This window comes from Phalacrocorax carbo, chromosome 2 (genome assembly GCF_963921805.1).
Source record: "Phalacrocorax carbo chromosome 2, bPhaCar2.1, whole genome shotgun sequence".
NCBI lineage: Eukaryota > Metazoa > Chordata > Aves > Suliformes > Phalacrocoracidae > Phalacrocorax > Phalacrocorax carbo.
Window position 1 is genome coordinate 116,118,776 of NC_087514.1, and position 19,490 is coordinate 116,138,265.

The 19,490-nt window shown below is 38.9% G+C and overlaps 1 protein-coding gene across 6 annotated transcripts in view; it reads left to right on the forward strand.

The window, feature by feature from the left end:
* The window catches only part of STARD3NL (STARD3 N-terminal like), a 34,658-nt gene extending 17,827 nt beyond the window's left edge, over positions 1-16,831 (forward strand). For 3 of the 6 annotated variants that reach the window (XM_064443958.1, XM_064443959.1, XM_064443960.1), the window contains exons 2-8: positions 4,018-4,314; positions 7,128-7,205; positions 9,187-9,264; positions 10,975-11,028; positions 11,131-11,248; positions 13,681-13,779; positions 16,762-16,831. In XM_064443958.1, coding sequence (XP_064300028.1) covers positions 4,090-4,314; positions 7,128-7,205; positions 9,187-9,264; positions 10,975-11,028; positions 11,131-11,248; positions 13,681-13,779; positions 16,762-16,814 — 705 coding nt within the window. In that variant the 5' untranslated portion in view covers positions 4,018-4,089 and the 3' untranslated portion in view covers positions 16,815-16,831. The remainder of the gene's footprint in view (positions 1-4,017; positions 4,315-7,127; positions 7,206-9,186; positions 9,265-10,974; positions 11,029-11,130; positions 11,249-13,680; positions 13,780-16,761) is intronic. The other 3 variants (XM_064443962.1, XM_064443963.1, XM_064443964.1) reach the window with 3 other exon arrangements.
* Positions 16,832-19,490: the final 2,659 nt, after the last annotated feature.

Genomic DNA, 19,490 nt, shown 5'->3' on the forward strand with positions numbered 1-19,490 from the left:
TGAGCAGCATCCGCATGAGCAAACCCCACGGGTACTCTGCCAGGCTGGTCAGGTCTTTCAGAGGTTTGTATTGCCTGAGAAGAAATGCTGATGATTAGGAACCTTATAATTTGGATTTGGTCCCCCATGACTTTTCTATAAACTCATGAAAGAGGCTGAGAAGGGGCAGGCAAAGATGGTTCTCTGTCTTCTTCCTTTCATTTCCCCCCCCTTCTTTTATTTGCGGTGTGGTTGGCTGGTTTCTGGGCTACCACTCTGTTGGCATACTTTAATTTTGCCTCGTCTCACTTCTTTTTTCACCTTGGTCTTTCATTGTTGTTTTTCCCCCCATTCTCACCTACATGGAACATGAATGTTATAGATTCCTTGAATGGGATTTCCAGCCTAGGATGTCCCAGCAGGCTGGAAATGGGAAAATGTCCTTGGTTTGGGTAATTTTTCTCCTATGATAAGGGACACTGCCTGTTCCTCATAGCGTGCTCTCTTCTGGGTTTGGTTTGTTGTGGTTTTTTTTTTTTTTGAGTAAGAAAAATATCCAGGACAGATCCTGTTCTGGCCTAAAACATAATTTTTCTTTGGAAATCTGCAGAGTATCAAGTGTACGCACAAGTAGAGAAACCACATCCCTTTGACAAGACAAGGTTTGTAGGAAGAGGCAATATCTTTCATTAGCATAATTGGTACAGTGGGAAAAATTAGCACACTTTAGGCAAGAGCTTCTCTTGAAGCTCACAACAGAAGCAGCTTCTTTCAAAGCTGAACGCCAGATGAGAGTACTTATTCAGAATTCAGTCCTTCTGACAAGCTGCATTATTTATTATGTCAGTGATTTAAGAAAATCTTCTGAGGCTCAACTGTTGCTGATGCAGACTCATGAATTTGCTGTCCTGAGAAAGTTCACCTCTAAGTCAGAGAATTGATCAGCGAATAAACATATTTTATTTTATTGCATAGAGATTCAGCTGGGTAAAAGTGATTTCACCAGTTAGGAATACAACATTGTCACTGGTCTCCTTTGTGTCGGCATCTGGCAGGCTGCAGCTACCTAGGGCTAGGATGCATAACAACACACACCTAAACAATACTCCAAAATTAGTACCTCTCCTTTCACTTTAGGTTTTGCCTCCTCTCCTGCAAGCATAAAGGTGAATGGCATTTGTGGGCAGAAAGCAAAATGTTAGCTCCATGTAGAGCCCCATGAAGGTCCAGTGGCAGGCACAGCGCCATCACCTTTTCTGGTGTGCAGAGCTGGGTGAGCTTCACTTTGAGATCTTATAAGAAATTATCAATTATTTCTAGACCTGTTCTGTTCAAAATTAAGGTCTCTTTCTATCAAGGCTTCCTGGAGAGTCAGTCCATGCCCCAGGCCTGTCAATGGTTAAGAGGCATTTGCACAATGCCCTTAATACCATGCTTTAACTTATGGTCAGCCCAGAAGCAGTCAGGCAGTTGGACTAGGTGATTGTGCGGGTCCCTTCCAGCTGAACTGAACTGTTCTGTTCTGTTGTACAGAATCTTGAGTCTGATGGCACTAATGAAATTAGTGGCAATTAGTAGTACTATTTCTGTTTGGGGGAAGAGAGGACAGAATAAACGGCAGTTCTTCAGAACTTTTACTTACTTTTCAAAATGTTCTTCCTCAAAGAAGAAACACAAATCCCTGGTTATGTACTAGGCTTTACTGGAGGAGGTTATGAGATAACCATGTTTCCGCTCAACTTTACTGTGTACTGTACTGAAATATGTCTGCACAGTGAACAGTTAAATGATACACTTTGTGTAGACAGACATTTTAGATAATGTGGATATTATCAAACTAACAGATAAATGTGATTTGTAGAATAAGGTTTAGTGGCTGATATTTGGAACAGAGGTATAGAAGTAATTGCAAAATGGTTTCTGACTGAAAATGTGTATGAGCATGGGATAGTTGGAGAGAAGCAGGTTCACTGGAATTCTTAATGTGGAGTAAGCCTGCGTTCGGGCTCCTACAGTAAAGCTTCCTGGTCCTTCCAGTACTATAATTGTCAAATGTGTGTTGTTTTTTTGTTTGGGGTTTTTTTGTGCCTTTTTTTTTTTTAATAAAAGGTAGAAACCTGATGCAAGTTTTCTTTAACTTGAATGTTTCTCCACTTGCCTAACGGTGTTCATAAATTCTAATTTGTGCATGATGCAGAGGAGGGGAGGGAGCATGCGTTACAGAGTTGACTCATACTTACTGGGAAAAGTCATTGCACAAATCCTGACCTCTCTCACCCAAAGCTGGGTAAACAAGAGGGTGAGAATGAGAAGTAATGAAGACGATCAGCTGTAAATTGGCTTGAAAAGATATTGAAACAGGAGCAAGTGCAGTACAGTGATTTCTGTCTTTATTTTTATTCCAGTTAATGATGAAACTGATAATCTGATATTCCCACTTCTTTATTTCTCTGGTAATGTGTACTCTGCTAACACCTCTTTAAAGGAGATTAGCCCCAGCAAAAGGCCTGTCAGCTTTCCTGGTCCCATGGCTTACGACTGAGAACCAGAAGACATAATACCTTAGGTTGGCTTTGGAAAGGCACGGGCAGGAGCGTCCTGGGGTTGATTGCCAGGCAGGAGCAGTATGGCAGTAGCCTGCCTGTGCTGGTGCTTGGTGCTGTGCTTGGTTCAGCCCACAGCTGGATCCCAAAATGAGATGGTGATTGACAGTGGCTTGGTTTGCCTCTGATCCCTTGTTCCCTTCAGGCAGAGACTCAGCTGGCAAGGTAGTTTCTGTCTCTGTTGCGGGTCTGTTATTGTTCTCATGACGTTGGCCAAGAAAAGTGGACTCTGAACTACCTGAAGGCTGTATGTGTGACTTGACCTAGACATTGGCCATCCCTGGCTGGCGTGCCTCTTCCTCGGCTGTGATGTGTGTGCACTGGCAACTCCCTGCCCCATCTTTCTTTTTCCCTGTGTCCTTGTACCCTCATGTTTGCCTAGCGGTGTGCTACAGATCCCGTCTGCACTTTCAGTTGTGCTTTGACTGACTGTGCCTGCAGACTTGAGAGCTGAAACACTGTTGGAATAGAAGAGTGGGAAGGGTTTCTCTTTCTGTTTTGCAGTTTACTGAAAGACAGCCCACACAGGAAGAGAAAGTTTTGCTCTTGAATTTCAGAAAGTTATTCCCCCAGCGTTACGGAAGCTTGGCCGATGTGATTTGTTTTGCAGGATATACAGCTTAATCTTCTGAGTATTTTGCATAAAATTAAATTTTCTGTGTGTTTCCTTGAAACTTTTGTGACCTTCTTAGTCAACTCTTTCTAGAAGCTTTAATTGGAAAAGGTTCTTGTGGAGTAATGTAATGACTTGTACATGAAACTGCTCCAGTTTTATAAGAAATTTAACCTGAAATTTTTTTTTAAAGCATTATAGTCAGAAGAGACTTAGGGTAATTGCATTCCCTTTAACCACTGGGTTGCATACAGTTTTTTCAGAGACCCTGTCTGGCAATGTAAATTGTTGTAGCAGCTGAATTCATCTATAGAGCAAATAGCAGTGTATTTGCTTTGTCGAATGACTGCCACAGTATTCAGGGTTTTAATGGACTTCTAATCTTTTGGTTGTATCAGCTCTGGATGTACTGGTTGCTAACATTGCCATTTTTCAGGAATTGTATGTGGAACTGCCTTTAAGTTGGCTTCCTATTGATAGTGTTTAAATCAGTGTTGGAAACCCTAAAGACGCACAACATCATGCTTTTTATTCATTCCCATTTAATAATGTCACTCTAACAACGTGGAGAACAGAGCCTTCTAAATCTAGACAGTGCTCCCTTATTCCCACCGATCTAATTGAACATCAGGTCTCTTGTTTCACAAATCCTCAGAGAGATGAACACAGCCTAGATATATCATACTTCAGAAACATTTTTAGAGCCTACTTGCCAAATTCTCTTAGGTGTCAGTTTAGCAAAAAGAGAACTGAGATGGTAAGATGAAAGTATCTACTGGGGTTTTGGTGTCTAATGTGTTTTGGGTTTATTTGTTTGTTTAGAAATTCTTCCTATATGGATCAGCCTTCTAGTGATGGTGCAGCTGGAAGAAGACCACTCTAAGCAAACCCAGGATGAATCGGGTGCCAGGTGATACAGAAAATGCTCACAGCAGCAGTGTGGAATCCTGTCCTTCCTTGCGGGATGTCCACTCCATCAACCCAGCGCAGCTGATGGCAAGGATCGAGTCATATGAAGGCAGAGAGAAGAAAGGCATATCAGATGTCAGAAGGACTTTCTGTTTGTTTGTTACATTTGATCTCTTATTCATAACCTTGCTGTGGATAATAGAATTAAATGTGAGTTGCCTTTTCAGTACCTTTAGACTTTATTAATTTATTTATTCACTTCAGAAGCAGCTAATAAATGGCTCTTTTCTATCCCAAATTATGTGCTGTTAGTAGCTGTTTAAATTAAAGCAGCTTCTTACTTTTAAGCTTTCATGAACATAGTATCTACTCAACTGCATCTACTTTTAGTCATTAGGATACATGATTTATTGTCTTCTTAGCATTAAACCTTTTGATGTTCCTGTAGTCTATGAACCATGCTGAAGGAACCATTGGAAATCCAGTGAAGTTTATAGGCAGCAAGTAAACAAAAATGTTACTGTATGTCCTTGAATTTACCAGAGGTGTGAATTTTAACAAGATTTGAGAGTTTGCCTTCTGAGTAACTCAAAATCAGTGATATTTCACTGAGGTCTTCGTCCCTGCAAAGACTTCCAAAGGCCAAAACCTTTCTTTTGCTGTGATGTATTTTCTTTGAGACAAACTTTATATGCTATCAATTGTGTATAGCAGGGTGCATTTAAACAACATAAACTCCCACATTTGCCACCTTTTAATTCCAGCATTTGTAACTTGGAAAATGAGGCAGTTCTGAAATTTCCAGAAAGCAATAGGATAGCTGATTGGTTTTTATTTCATAAGTAGCATCCTAGTCCTTGAGCTGCGCTTTAAGCTATAATCTAAAGTATGCAGTTAAGAAAAACACAGGAAAAATTGGAGGAATCCCTTTTCTAGGCAAGAAAGGTCTTGAGTAAACATTTTTTTTGGTCAGCATTCCTTTCCAATTCCAAGATAAGTAACCTTGGTTATTGATCTGACATTATAAAGTTTCAGGAGCTGACTGTTCACATAGTTCATTGATACAGTAAAAACTACACTTTCTGATTTAATTCAAGAAAGCAGGCTTCGCTTGCCTGAATGCCATAATTTTGGGAGTAGACATCTGTTGTCTCTCTGGGTGGAAAGGCTGTTGTATCCGGTGTGTGAAGTTAGCCAGTCTCAGAAAAAGCAGCATAGTTCTGATGCATTTCTTTTTTTTAGGCCAGTTTCTCAACAGCTTGTTCGACTGAGAGGAGCAGAGTCTGGGTTTGTATTTCTTGTCGGGGTTTCATAGTACAGATTTTCATATTAGCACTCTCAGAATTTTTAAGACTCTGTATAGCGAATGCTACCAACTTACGGTGTGTCATTTTGAATGCTGCAGCATTAAGGGACCTCAAGATCCTAGCAGTTTTCTTTGTGAAAAGCTTTGTTTTAAGCAGAACATATTATGAACCGGAGTCCTATACAGCCAAACGTCATCAAGAATGAAAATCAGTTTTTTGTCTTCAGAAGTCATAATATTAGAATCCATCATTTGATATCTGTGATCTGACGCATGGTTAGGGGTTTTTTGTTCTGTTTTTTAAGTTAAGTTTTGTCCATTGGGAAGTGAAATAATAGCGCTGTATTATGACTGTCTACTGGTACATAAGTAATGGGACTTCAGAATTGCCGCCAGAGTTCCTGTAAGTATTGTTTTCCCTTTGTTGCTATTATCCAGCGTGCTTAGGTGTAATTTATTTTTAAACACTTCAGGGAGTAGCTTCATGGCAGTTTGAGCAAACCCTAAGTCAAGGCTGTTGTAGTTCTGTCTTCATTCTTACGTCAATGTGGTGCTCAGGCAGCCACACAGTGAACAGCATGGAGGGTGGGAAATTGATCTTCCTTAGTTATGCTGGAAACGTGATCACACCTGATGCAGTAGAGCAGCCGAGGGGAAGCTATATTTAGAAAACTATTTGTCAGGTAGCCATGGAGGGGAGGGAGAGGAGAAGTAGAAGAAATTTGGAGTTGGAGTGAATAGTCTCAGGAAAACGCTGTCCGGCAGTATAGTTAGGGAAAGTGTGAAAGTGTCTAGACCGCATTGCTTTGAGTGTATGTTGTTGGTGTGCTTTGGTACTGCCTTTCTTTAAAAGGATAACAGTAGTCAAACTCAGTATTAAAGCCTTCTGTTGGTGTTGTTTTCCAGTACTTTATGTAACTATTTCATGCGGTGCTTAATTATTGAATTTAATATTAAAAACAACAGGATTTGGACACTAAGGTTTTTTGTTCCCAACTAAGATATATTCTCCCCTCACTCCCTGACCCAGGACATCCTAAAGGGTTTTCTTACTCACCCAGTTTGAACAGGAAAGTGATGAATCCTTCCACTGGAAAAAACCCACAGTGGCTAAGGAAGATGTAATGAAAAATCGTGAAAGAATTAAACTTGGGCATTAGTTATTTGTGGGAGAATGGGCTAATAGTTGCAGCTTTTGTGGTTTTTTACAGTTGTTTCATTTGCTTGTCTCTCTTAAAACAAATAGGATGTATGCTGGTAAGGAAAACCTCTGGAGTATTAATTCAGTTACTGTTTTTTTTCCTATTTGCTAACATGTGACTAACGAGTGCTAGTCTGGGTGTTTTCACCTGTTCAGCTGGTTTGATCCTCCTTATCAGACATAAAATGCTCAACAAACTTGTGTAACAGACCTTATATTTAATCATTTCTTCTTCCCCCCAAGAACTTGTTTGTTTTTATTTTGGGACAGTCTGAAATGTAGCTTGCATAGGCCAGGTGATAATTCTAAACATTTTCACTTTGAAAATTGTATACGATCATGAAAAACAAATAAGGACACTAATCCTGAAATTGACATTCTTAGCATATATTCCTCTGTACTTAGTTTAGTTATCTTTTTGTACATCAGTGGGGAACTATTTCACCCTTCAGATGTGTGTATTTTGGCTTCAGTAACTTCTGTTCTAAAGCTGTATGTGCTCTTGTTTCTTTGTAGGTAAAAGGAGGCATTGAGACTACCTTAGAGAAAGAAGTCCTACAATATGACTACTCTTCTTCATATTTTGATATATTTGTAAGTGTTCTTTTTTAAAAAAAAAAAAAAAAAAAGCAGCAAAAGTATAGTTTTCCCACATTCCACCTTCCATAGATGTTCCCTAGTTTAAGTCCTGGGAAAGGGTTGATCTTTCTTGATAATTTAAACCGTAAGGACTCGTGCCAAATTTAACCCATCGAGGGGTTGCCCAGTCCTGCTTTGGCAGCAGGCTCATGGAGCCTGTCGTTAGAGGTGCTTAGGCATGCTTAAATTGCATCTTCTGCTTTGGGGGGTGTGGAAAAGCAGATGAAAAACCTCAGTCAGGAATGTGAGACTGATGTAGCATAAAGATAAATCATTAAGAGGGCAAGACCAATAGTCCTCCAGCTGTAAAATAATTTTGTTTAAACTGACATTTTTGTCCTTCCCCAGAAATGTCAGTTGCAGCGAGGAGAGACTTGTTCCCATGTTGGCCTGTATAGGTCAGGTTTTTTTCACATTTCTGTGTTTTAACTCAAACAGGGTGTTTTTTTAACATTGTCCTAAAAACAGATGACGTGAAGTAGGATTCTCTTTTACTATGTATAAGCGCCATAGGCACATGGGAGGAACTACTGCATTAGGAAATTTCTCTGTCTTTCTGCAATGCTGTAGCTCTGTAGTTGCAATGCATTTTGCCATGCATGGACCATGTTCTCAAAGTAAAAGCTGCTTCTTTACGGTTCTTCTAAAGGCCCCCATGTTTTTGCAAGATCCTTGATTCTGCCAGATCTTGTTTGCCTACCAGAGATGAGTTGATTTGGTATCAGTCATTTTATGTTGATGACCATATCCAAAATCTCGCTTTGAAACTGGTGTAAAAACTTATTTTTGCTTCTGCATTGGACTGTTTGCTGTGTCAAATGGAATGAAGTACCGGATACAAAAATTTCATAAGCTAGCAAACTATGCTACTTCCACCTTTCTCATTATTTTGCTGGCAGGTTCTCCATGATATACTTTACTGCAGAAAGCAAAAAACGTTATTTGTAAATGTTGATGCTCTGGAAATTATTTTGCCCTGTAGTTGAACCAAGGGTTAAAAACATGTAATGCAAAACAATAGACTTCTATTCCCTGGGAAGGGACTAGGTCATTGCATTCTGCCAAATGATTTGTGGGCGTATACTGGATTTCTTTTGTTTTTACTAAATGTCACTGAAACACATATTAAGATTAAATGGGTTCGTTATACCTCTGGCCATGTCTATCCTTGATTTCTCTTCATTTTTAAGCATTTGTTTCACATATTTTAGATTCTGAACACATCTAAAATAAGTTGGAGGCCATCTAATATCAAAGAATAAACAGGGAAATTGAGGATTAGGGTCCCTAATTCAGAAATCTCATCTGTCTGCTATTGATTTAATTTTCTGGCCTATAAATACCATAACTTACCTTGCTTTACGGCAAAATATTTGGAATGGTTTGCTATTGCAGGCTTCTCCGTAAAGAATAACTGATTGTTGCAATGTTAATATTTTAATAAATACTAAAGATTTAGTAAGTACAAAAATTGTTTTTAAAAATTCTTCCCATTTTCTGATTGCCTTTGTGAAGTCTCTACAGTTTTTAATGATATTCTTGCGCAGTAGCGCAGCACTAAGGTCAGTGAGATGCACAGTGATGTTCGGGGTATTTGCTGGATTAACTGCATCTAGATTTAACTGCTTAGATTCCAGTCAGGTAAAATTATCATGAACATACTCTCTGTAGCTTTCTTATGTTTCTAACTTACTTGTGGAATTGCACATGCTTGCATATTTGAGCCGATGTGGGCATGTGAGTGCTTTGCAAATGGGAAATTATGTTCTGTTTCTGTTTTATAAGCACACATACAAATTTGTTTCTCAATAACAGAACTTAGATTGTCCTGTTTTAAGTTGTTTTGTAAGCAGTCAGTATTTTCGGTGAGCTGAGAATCTTGTGGTTCTTCTGTTTTCTGAATTAACCGACAAATATTTTTTTCCTTTCTCTATAGCTACTGGCAGTCTTTCGATTTAAGGTGTTAATACTTGCATATGCAATGTGCAGACTGCGCCATTGGTGGGCAATAGCTGTGAGTAGTAGTCAAGCTTAATGGAGTTTTAACTAGAATGCATCAAACAGACAAAATTTTAGATGCCTCTTAACGCTTGTATGTTAAGAATCATCTTGATGCTATATATAAAAATTCACTGTACAGTAACAGATCAAAAACCTCTGTTCTGTGGAAGATTTTCAGCCTAAAGACAAGAATTTAATAGCACAGTGGGTGTTGTCCTTATTAGGTATTACGCTAATACAAATTGAAGACTTATTTTGAATCCAGTATGGGTGGCTAGTCATAACTGCTTATTTCCTCTGACTTGTTAATTAATGTTTGAAATATATTTGCGTTTGAAATAGTGAACTGTATTTAAAAAAGAATTAGCATTATTTATACCAGAGATCCAGCTGTCCATTGACTCCCACATTCTTAGCTTTTCAGAGATTCAGATGCCGCCCAGTGAGCACTAGCCCCTGTATTGCTTCATGCTCCAATACAAAATGTTGAATACACATCGCTTCTTGGAAAGGAAGTTCTTGAGAACTGTAGGCAACCACAGTGGATTGGAGCAAATATCTGTAATGCAGCTGTGCTGTGTGGATGGGAAAGAATGCAAAACTTGATGACAAATTCTTACTTCCACCAGTCAATACTATAGATTGTAATACAATAGGCATATTGTTGGCTTTAGTGCCTTGTAAATCTTGGACTTTTTTCCCCTTACACTGTGGTTGGTGCGTGTAGAATATGGTCACGTGTGACTTTCTTCAAGTGAGTAGCATGCTGTTTGTTTAGTAGTCTGAGATCACGTGCCATGATTTACTGAAATAATGGTAACTGCTGCTCTGATTGTGTTTATTTTTAAGTACACGCCTCTCAAAATCCCTTACTCGTAGTTGTGTAGCTTAAGAGTATTTCTTCCAGTGACAGCTTCCAACTTGATGCAGTTGTTTGTGAGGTGGCGAGAGTGAACCCATGACGGTAGTAAGCAACTAGATATATAAAGCTTCACTGAAGGCTTTGCAAAAGCCATTAATCTTAAAATCCTACCTGTGCTTACACGAAGCTAGTTAGGTTCTGCTATTATTTAAAGAATTGCTGGACTCAAATGCACTAACAGAGTTAGAAGCGTTGCTTAAGTGAACAGTACTTGTCCACTGTTTTTTTGTTTTGTTTTGTTTTTTCATACGTTTTATGGTGCCTGCCATTTTTTAAATATGTCAGGGAGTATCAAGTCTCCAGAGTGATTAATTTTCACAATATCAGTATGTGAATTAAAATATTAATTCAAATTTATTCTTGCAAAGATGTTTTGTTATTTGAAATGGATCTTTTGATTTGGATGGGAGTGAAGAGCATTTGGAGCAATTGCTGTTTGCTTTTTCCCAAATACATAGATGAGATTTTTAAATTTTGTTTTAAGGGACTTGGTGAATAAAATACTGGATCTTCATTATACAGTAAGATCACGATTATATAACTCAGCATCTGTGCAGCATCTAAACTGCCTGTCTGCTCTGTGGAAATCAACATTTGGAGATGTCCATATTAAAAGTTATCTTTATTAAGGAGGTTATTTTAATAACACTTAAGTTAACTGTATCATACTTGTTATGTTTTATTAATCTGTGAGGTTGCTGTTGTTGATAAATATTTAACGTTGCAACTGATAGATAATGGCAGAAATGAAGAAGTAAATCCATTTATTAGTCTTAACTGTTCTTACCCTGTCTCTTTCAGTTTACAACAGCAGTGACCAGTGCCTTTTTATTAGCAAAAGTAATTATTTCACAGGTATATATTCTAATCAAATGTTTGTTTTACTTTGTTGTTTTCTTGAAAGCAAGATTCTTCAAGGTAATTTCTGTAATGTTGTGTGGTTCTGTTTCCTTCAAGCTGTTCTCACAGGGTGCTTTTGGCTACGTGCTGCCCATCATATCCTTCATACTTGCTTGGATTGAAACTTGGTTCTTGGACTTCAAAGTGTTACCACAAGAAGCTGAAGAAGAAAATAGTAAGCTTTTGATATTTCCCCTCAGTTGCTGCAGTTGGCAACATTTGATCCCATGTGATCTGGCAGAAGAATGCTTCTTTCAGCTTCTCAGAATTTGAAGAGCTGTGGGAAAAATTAAATCAGATGTCATAGTTTCTCTTTTTCTGGAAAGGAACACATGCCTTCAAAGAAGGGTTTAATTAATTTAGGGAGGCAAAGTTAAAAGTTACCAGGGCCAGATCAGCTATTTGTCAAGCACTTAGGAATACACATAATTTTGTTTGCTTAAGGTGTAAAATTTTACATGCCAAGTCAGTTAAATTTTCATTTTCTGGGTAATGCATTCAATAAGTGTCTGGTTCCTCTATTAGAATGGGTAGACACAATAACTAACTCAATGTCACTAACTTTTCTTTTGAGGTGGAAAAGGGAAATCAAAGGTTTTGTGCAGAGTGCTTCATGCACAGACAGAGTGAGGCCAGAGAACATATGAATTTCAGCCTCCAAGATGAGGCAGCAGGTCATCTGACACTTGATGTATTCAACTAAATGGAGGAAACCCACTGATTTAGTTGAAAGAGTATATTGCTTGAGTGGTGAGGAAAAGAAAGCGTAGATTTCTGCTATAGGTGTTTTGTTAGTTTCAACAGCAGGCGGGTAGCTATACAGCGAACCTGTTATTTGTACATTGTTACCTGAAATACAGTCTGAAACTGTTGGAAGGGCATGTTTGCCTGTTAGGTAGAAATAAAAGCTTTACGTGGGCATGGATGCTTCTATTTTTTTAGTACGCTGAAATGCAATCTTTCTACTTTGATCCCTTCCCTCTTCTTTCCTGCCACTCCAAGAAAGAAATTGGTTAAATGAATACACTGGGTTTTGCCCAGAGAAAGGGACACTCAGGTTAACTTTTTTCTTTTCTTTCGCTTTTGAGGGGGTGAGTAAATACAGCTGCATCACACTTTTATCTCAGTAGATAAATCTAACCAGTTCAGAGACCTCTGCGTTTTTTATACTGAATATTCATAGACAAAGAAAGTATTTGATACATACACATGTAAATACTTGATGATCCTATTCACAAAATTGAGATATTGTTGCTAAATCCCTGTGGGATTCAATGACACTTTCTTCATGCCTACTGGGCTTGAAATAGATGGTATTTATTTAGAAATACATGTTTTTTAGTTGAACTCTGCGTATTTCCAAAAAAGATGGGCTTTCACTATAAAATGCTGATTTTAAGCAGTTAGGTCAGACAAATCATAGGCACATTTGGATTGTGTTGTGTAGTGTTACTTTTATATAGTGCCTTATTTGCTTTTAAATCTGAGGTGGATGAGGAAAACAGATTTTAATAGTTTTTGCTTTTTGACCAGGTATTTTTCTCTCCTGTCTTTAGTGGGAGTGGAAGCTGACTTTTTTCCATCTTACTGTTTTGTTTTTAAAAACCCAAACAAAAAAAACCTCACCACAGCCATTTTCTGCCTAATGCAACAGGGCTTATAATTTGGAGGTGTTTTGTCTGTAATTTTAGGAAGAAAAAAAAAAAAAAAAGAAAAAAAGGCAAAACTTACTTTCCACTGAAGAAGGTCTCTAGTTCTAATAGTTTCCTTCTGTGAGCAGGATTTAAAGCTAAAGTGAAACCAGTATGTGTCTTCTGGTATCTTGTGACTCATTGTTAAGTCTGGAGATTGACCATCCTCTTTTGGACAGAGTGGAAATATAAGTAAAATAGATGGCTTCTTTGGAGATTTCGAACTGGTTAATAAGATAAATAGGTATGTAGAAATAGTTTAAGTTGGAAAGAGGTTTGGTTTTTTTAATAACTGCTGACTCCCTCCGATAGCTCTCCTGATTCAGTAAAACATCAAGGTTTTCTTTTCTTTTTTCCCCATCAGTCTTCATGTGGCAGAGAGTAAAGGATGGAAGTTCAATAGCCTTGTGTTGATTCAAAATGCCATCTTTGCCCTGTTATTATCAGAAGGCCTGTTTATGGCAGTAAGGATGAGATGAATTAGCTTCGCTCCCAACCCCTTTTGTTTTTTGTCTTGTATTAAACACACCAGAATAGCCCCATCTTGTTTCCAAGTAATTTTCCTGATTTTAGATGAAATTGAGCCAAAAGGAATTGAAGGTTGGAGTAACTAGATATGTTAAGACTAGATGCCATTTACATACGGCATCCTAATCATGAACCACATGTAGTAGAAGGAAGTATTCCTTCATTCGTGTGTACAGTGCTTCTGTTTTTCTAGGGTGGGTCTCCTTAGCAACCTGAAGTTATAAAGAGGACATAAATGTTAAATAAACAGTTTGCTTTTTACTGAGGTATTTATTTATGGAAGTAACTTGTTAGGAATGCCAGTATAATACATCAGTCTTTAATAGTCTTCTCCAATATGTGATAGCACTGAGGATTCAGGGTGGTTTTTTTGTTTTTTACCTTCTAGGATTTTTGATAGCACAAGATGCTTCTGAACGAGCAGCTCTCCTTCACCCAGGAGTCCTCTCTGATGGGCAGTTCTATTCTCCTCCTGAATCTGTTGCAGGTAGTTATGTTCGCATAGTGAATGATTTTCCGTATTGACATTAAGCTTCTGCGTATTTCACCCCATTCAGAAGGTGAGGTGGTGGAAGGGTGAAGGGAAAAAAATGTATTTTCCTTTTTAAATGCAAAGTGTACTTTGCAATCCTAAAATGAAAGATTTATATTTTTTTTAATTCAGTTTAGTTACTACCTATCAGATTAATTACAATACATGTAGTTAGTGGGCTTGTGATGTGCCCCAAAGGTGTTAAAAACAGGATAAGTTTGAAGGAAAATGGTACCGCAACTGAAAGGAGGTGGTTACTGTTTGTTTCTGCTGTCGATGGTCTTTATGGGTCCCTTCCAACTTGCGATATTCTGTGATCTTTTATCTGCTAGCAGTAGTGTTTATGCAGCAATGCACTGTCTAATCCAGCCTAAACTTGGAGCTTTACAGGATCTTAGGATAGGCGGTGAACCTGAAACTGCTCTAAAGCAAACTGAAATTTCAATGAGAGCCTCTTTTCTGTTCTCATAACAAAAAGAAAAAGCCTTCTCTGTATAAAAAGGCTAGCTGTGTGGGTATATTAAACTGAGGGGAACTGTTAATTACATCTTAACTCTGCATATCATGTGCTTTGTTCTAGCTGAGGTGTGAGCCCAATAATCAAAAAAATAAATGGAAATACTGCAAGATTTAAGAATGTGTTTGCAGGCATTTCAAGGAAATGTGTAACTTCTTTATGGGTTGAATGGATTTGGTTTATTTGAGGACACACCGTGAACACCCAAATCCTATGACAGTCTTTTTACCCTAAAATGTAAATATCTTCTGTAAAGGTGTGCTGTATTATGCAATATATTTAAAATATTAATATCTGCTAATCGCTACAGGTACGTTTGCCTATCTTGTGTTACAGAGTTATACACGTTGGTGATATTTTTCAGTTTAATGGCTGTCTCTATGGTTGCTGAACATCTTGGCATAATGGATGACTTAGGGCTCCATCTAGGGATGACAAAGCATTAAGACAGTGTCTAGTGTAATTAATGATTCAAAGTGAAAACGTATTTTAGTTGAAGCTGTGAGTATATCTTGAGGAATAATGGTTGGATGTATGATACTGGATTCAGCCTGGGATTTTTTTGGCAATAGAATATACAGTGTGAGAGGAAGTGTAAGTGGAGCTAACATGTTTTTCTCCGCAGTTTCGCAGGGTCAGTGTTGCATGTGCAGTGAGCTGTCATGCCTCAGCATGCGTGTGGTGACTACAGGTGTATGGCTCTGCCATTGCTTTCATCTTAGCAAATGGCTGCTTGTCACCTGGCTTTCAGTAACAGCTCACGTGGCTTCTCCTAGTCTGCCCTAACTGCCAAGTAAATTTGTTTAAGCACCCTTTATGGGTATGAGAAGCAAAAGAAACAGCCAAATGAATATATTTGAACTAAAATACACACACTGGTAGTCACAAAGTATTCTGAAACAGATGATGTACAGTAAAGCTAGCTAACAATTAAAAACATTTTCTTCAAAATTCTGCGATTCTTTCAGAAAAGACCAACTATGGATTGTTCTAAGAGAGCAATTTTTGGTCAATTTGCCTTACATATTGATTGGAAATATATTTAGAAATAAACTATTCCCCGTGATCATGCAGAGGGGAATAAACGCCTCTGCTGACATGGCAACATGTCTAGAATCTTTGCTGTCAGGAGATGCCATTTATAACAGGCTCTGTTGGAATTTTCAGCATATTTATCTTTTTATGTCTTCCTTGAAGATGCACATGTTCAGGCCGTACCCTTTTCCATCCACTTCTTTTTATATGGGTTGACCCTTCATCTTCAACATTAGGCTTGGTTGTCAAGTAATCATTCTGGAGGTAGCAAGTGGAAAATCAGCCTGGAAAGAGTAAATTTCTATAGTTTCTGTACAATTTGAGCTTCAAAATGAAAGGCAGGTATGCTATTCCAAGAAAGGAAAGGACTTCAGAGTAGTTTGGCAAAAAAAAAAATATGGCCTAACAGCTTTGTCTTTCTTTTTTTTTTACTACTTTGTGAGAGGGAACATAGTTCAGCTTTAAATTGATGGCAAAAGCCCAAGTAAGTCTCCCAGGCATCTTATCAAAGACAATTCTTTACTCACCTTTTTTTTTCTTTCCCCTGTGGGAGTGTCATTTTAACTGCCCAAGACACGTATGGTGAAATGCATGGGCTTATAGTTTCCTCGGTCGTCCCTGACAAGGGCTGACTGCTGCAAGAACTGACTGTGACCTCAGATGTGGGCAGAGACATCTGCGGCTTGGATCGGATCTCCAGACCTGCGGGTCAGCGCTGCTCACCCTGCTTGCTTGATAACTTCTTGCTCTCAAGCCATGCCTCCAGCAGGAGCTGTCTCTGGGCACGTAACCCTGTGACCAGCTAAGCTTTCTTTCTGGGGCCTTCCAGGGCTTTGTCACAGCAGAGCTGAGAGCACGCAAGGGATGAGGAGAAGAGAACTGGGCAGGGAGAGGCAGAGGGAGCTGTTTGGTTTCTGGCTTAGAGTGAGACAATCTCTTGCCTGAGCACTAGCTGCAGAAATTATTAATTTATAAAGCAGTATTTCTGGCTGCTTTGAAAGTATTTTCTGAAGCAGTCTTTCAAAGGGCAGGATGTAGCAAGTGGGAAGATCTGTTCATCAGTGGGCAAATGTGGAGTTGATTGTCCCTAGTGTATCGTAGTGAAAACTTGAAGCACTTCCAAACTAAATCCATTAACAAGGTTGGTATTTCAAGGATGATCCCAGTGCTGGGTTTTGGGTTTGATAACTGTTAAAAAGCCTTCAGTGTGAAACATCCAAAAAGAAAAGAAATCTAAAATAAAAAGTAGGTATTTTAATAGGAAATAGTCGCTTTGAATTGGCTTTTGATAAGTCATTACCAGTGGTGGTCTGCGTCTTTCTCTTTCTATTATTTTTGTCGTCTTCTCTGAACTGATCTAATAGCATTCTTGTCTTCCTTTTCAGGATCTGATGAAGAATCTGAAGAAAAACAAGACAGTGAAAAACCAGTTGTATAGCAGATATGAAAAAGCAGGTAAGTTCCTTTGCATAGAACCTGGATATTCCTAAAAATACTTTTTTCTTCTTAGTTCCTTCCCAAATAATTTGAACGGTGGGCAAACTCTTAGGAGTTCATCATCTTTGAACCCAGTCTGTCTGTCTCAGCAACCTTAAAGCAGGAAATCCTGTTCTTGAGAGCCTGTAGTTGGGGTCCTCTGCTGCTGAGTTCTGGTTAACCCAGGCTCATGGGTCCAAGCGAGCTGTTCTGGAGTGTAGTGCAAAAGGCTGCAGGCTGGGACGGAACACCTCTAGCATTTATTTGTTGGCTGTCCTGGAAAGGACAGTGGTGGACCAGATGTGTAAAAGCTCCTTTTTTTGGAAGTAGGGAGAGATATTTCTTTGGAGATTGCAGTGCAAGAGTGCTAGAAAAAGATCTTCTTTTAGTTTAGGTCTAGGGCAAATATATTAATCTTGAAGATTTCTTGTGCAAAACTACTGTGATATTTCCCCTCCTCAGTCTGTTTAATATTACAAAAGGGTTAGAGTGGAGCAGCTTCATCCTAAGGTTTTTGTACTGTGCTTTGGTTAAATATGAGAGATTGTTTCCTTATTTTGGAAATGACTTCATTTACTTTTGGAATTGTCTTGCCCCATGCTTTCACTTTACCACACATGGCAAAGCTCAAGCTAGGGGAGGGATTAAATGTTCTTGAGAAGCTGAAGCTTCTGATTTGAAATCTTCTAGTGCGCATCTGGAAGAGTGGACGACGTTTTCATTTCAGGCTTCCTGTTTTCAATGTCTGTTTTCTTCACTCGCATCATCATTTATCCTGACTTGTGTTATCTGTTACAGAAAGAAAATCTCTGAGGGAAGTTGTTGGGGTTTGGAAACTGGCAAGAGAGTCTGTGGCTGACTTGCTGGTGGAACTGCTGACAGGAAAATTTATTCATTAGAAAGCAAAGGGAATGGTTCCCGTGTACTGTAATACCTCACAAAGATGTACCTTGTTGACATATGTATATTAGGTTGCCTCCCAGGTGGTATGAAAATGTATTTTCCATGATGTATTTTATTCTTCAGTGATTCCTGAAGTTGATTCTTCTAATGACTAGGTAATTACTGGAAAGTGTTGTCTTGTGTACCTAATCAAGAGACTGGTAATATAATGAAGTGAAACTTCTCTATGGTCAAAGTATATTTAATGATTGTTGGGACTCACTAGGTAGAATTATTTTATGTTATTGCAAATTTGTCATTAGTTTTATGTTTACTTTTTTTTAACTCCATGCATTTTCTTTTTTAATGGATATGTTCACTTTCTAAAATAAAAATGTTAAAAGATGGGTAATGCTTTAGGATATTTTGTTGCGTTATCAACTGAAAATCTGCATGTACCACTGCTTTATTTCTTGCGAGGTAATGAGGATTCCAGTTTCCATAGATTTTGTGCAAAATGTGTTAGTGTTGTTTGGCTGCCTGTCGGGATTCAGTGTTAGTGGTAGTGGAACATCATTTCTTTGTTGCATATATGACATCAAAAGGATGCAAGGAGCTTTTTGAAGTAACTTGGTTCCCACTCCTGTACTGGTGGTGGATGTTCTTCAGGTTCAAGGAGGAAACTGGAGTAAGGGAGCCTTTGCAAACACTGGCACTACCCAAGTAGCGAAAGGAAGGTAGTCAGTCGTTGGATTTACGTGTGTAAGTATATGTATTTTCAGATACAGATCTTAAGTGTTAACCAATGCTTGATCCAAAATTTTAGGTAACACCTAATTCCTACTTAAAGAGAAACGTAAGCGTTGTCACTTCCCTTATATAGCCGTATAGCAACCTGCACAGCGACTCTTAAGTACCGACGTATTCATCACATGTTAACTCGTGTACAGACTATGTTGCTTTGTAGTATTTCCATGGCTGTGGAACAGAAGCACAGTGGGTAGAAGGCAGGATGGGCTGTGGTCTATCCATTCCAATCACAGCTTTTCCTTGAAGCAGTAGTGACTGTTTCAGTTTACAGGATTCTTCCACTAAAAGCACAAACCAAAAGCCAGTCCTCACAGCATTAAAACATACATTGGCTTCCCCTTATTCAGTCTCAGCAATTCAGTAAACTAGCAGCAGGGCTTGTAAGCCACTGCAGCCGTCAGACTCCCAGCCATGAACTTGATGAGCCCCAGAAATTGCAGATGGATACCTGTGTTCAACACTGTTTAGGGCTGCGTGGGTGCACGATTTGTTTTCTTTTCAGCTTTGGGTATGAGGCATCGCAAGTGGGCCGGGAGATCATTTATTAAAGTGGGCTTGAGTCATGAACATGATCGCTTGCTTACTTGTCCTGCTGGAGGTGAGGCCACAGCGCCAAAAACAAGACTGTTTGGGGGGCAGTACAAGGGGAATGGAGAGGAAGAGGCGGAGATGAAAGTGATGCTACTGGAGTCTGCAAGAGCTACATTTAAGCAGATGTTTCAAGAATACCTTCACAGCTATTTTATTTCACTTTAGTTGCTATCAAGCTTTAACAGTGAAATCATCACCAGCCTTTTTGCTCCAAATAACAGTTCTGTAAGTAAGTGTATGACTAAAGGATTAGGCAGCCTATCTTCCTTCACACTGAAGGATCAATACACATCGGAGGCAGCAAGTGGTTACGTTGGCTTCAGCATGCTATTTCTAAAATGTTCTTCCGTGACTG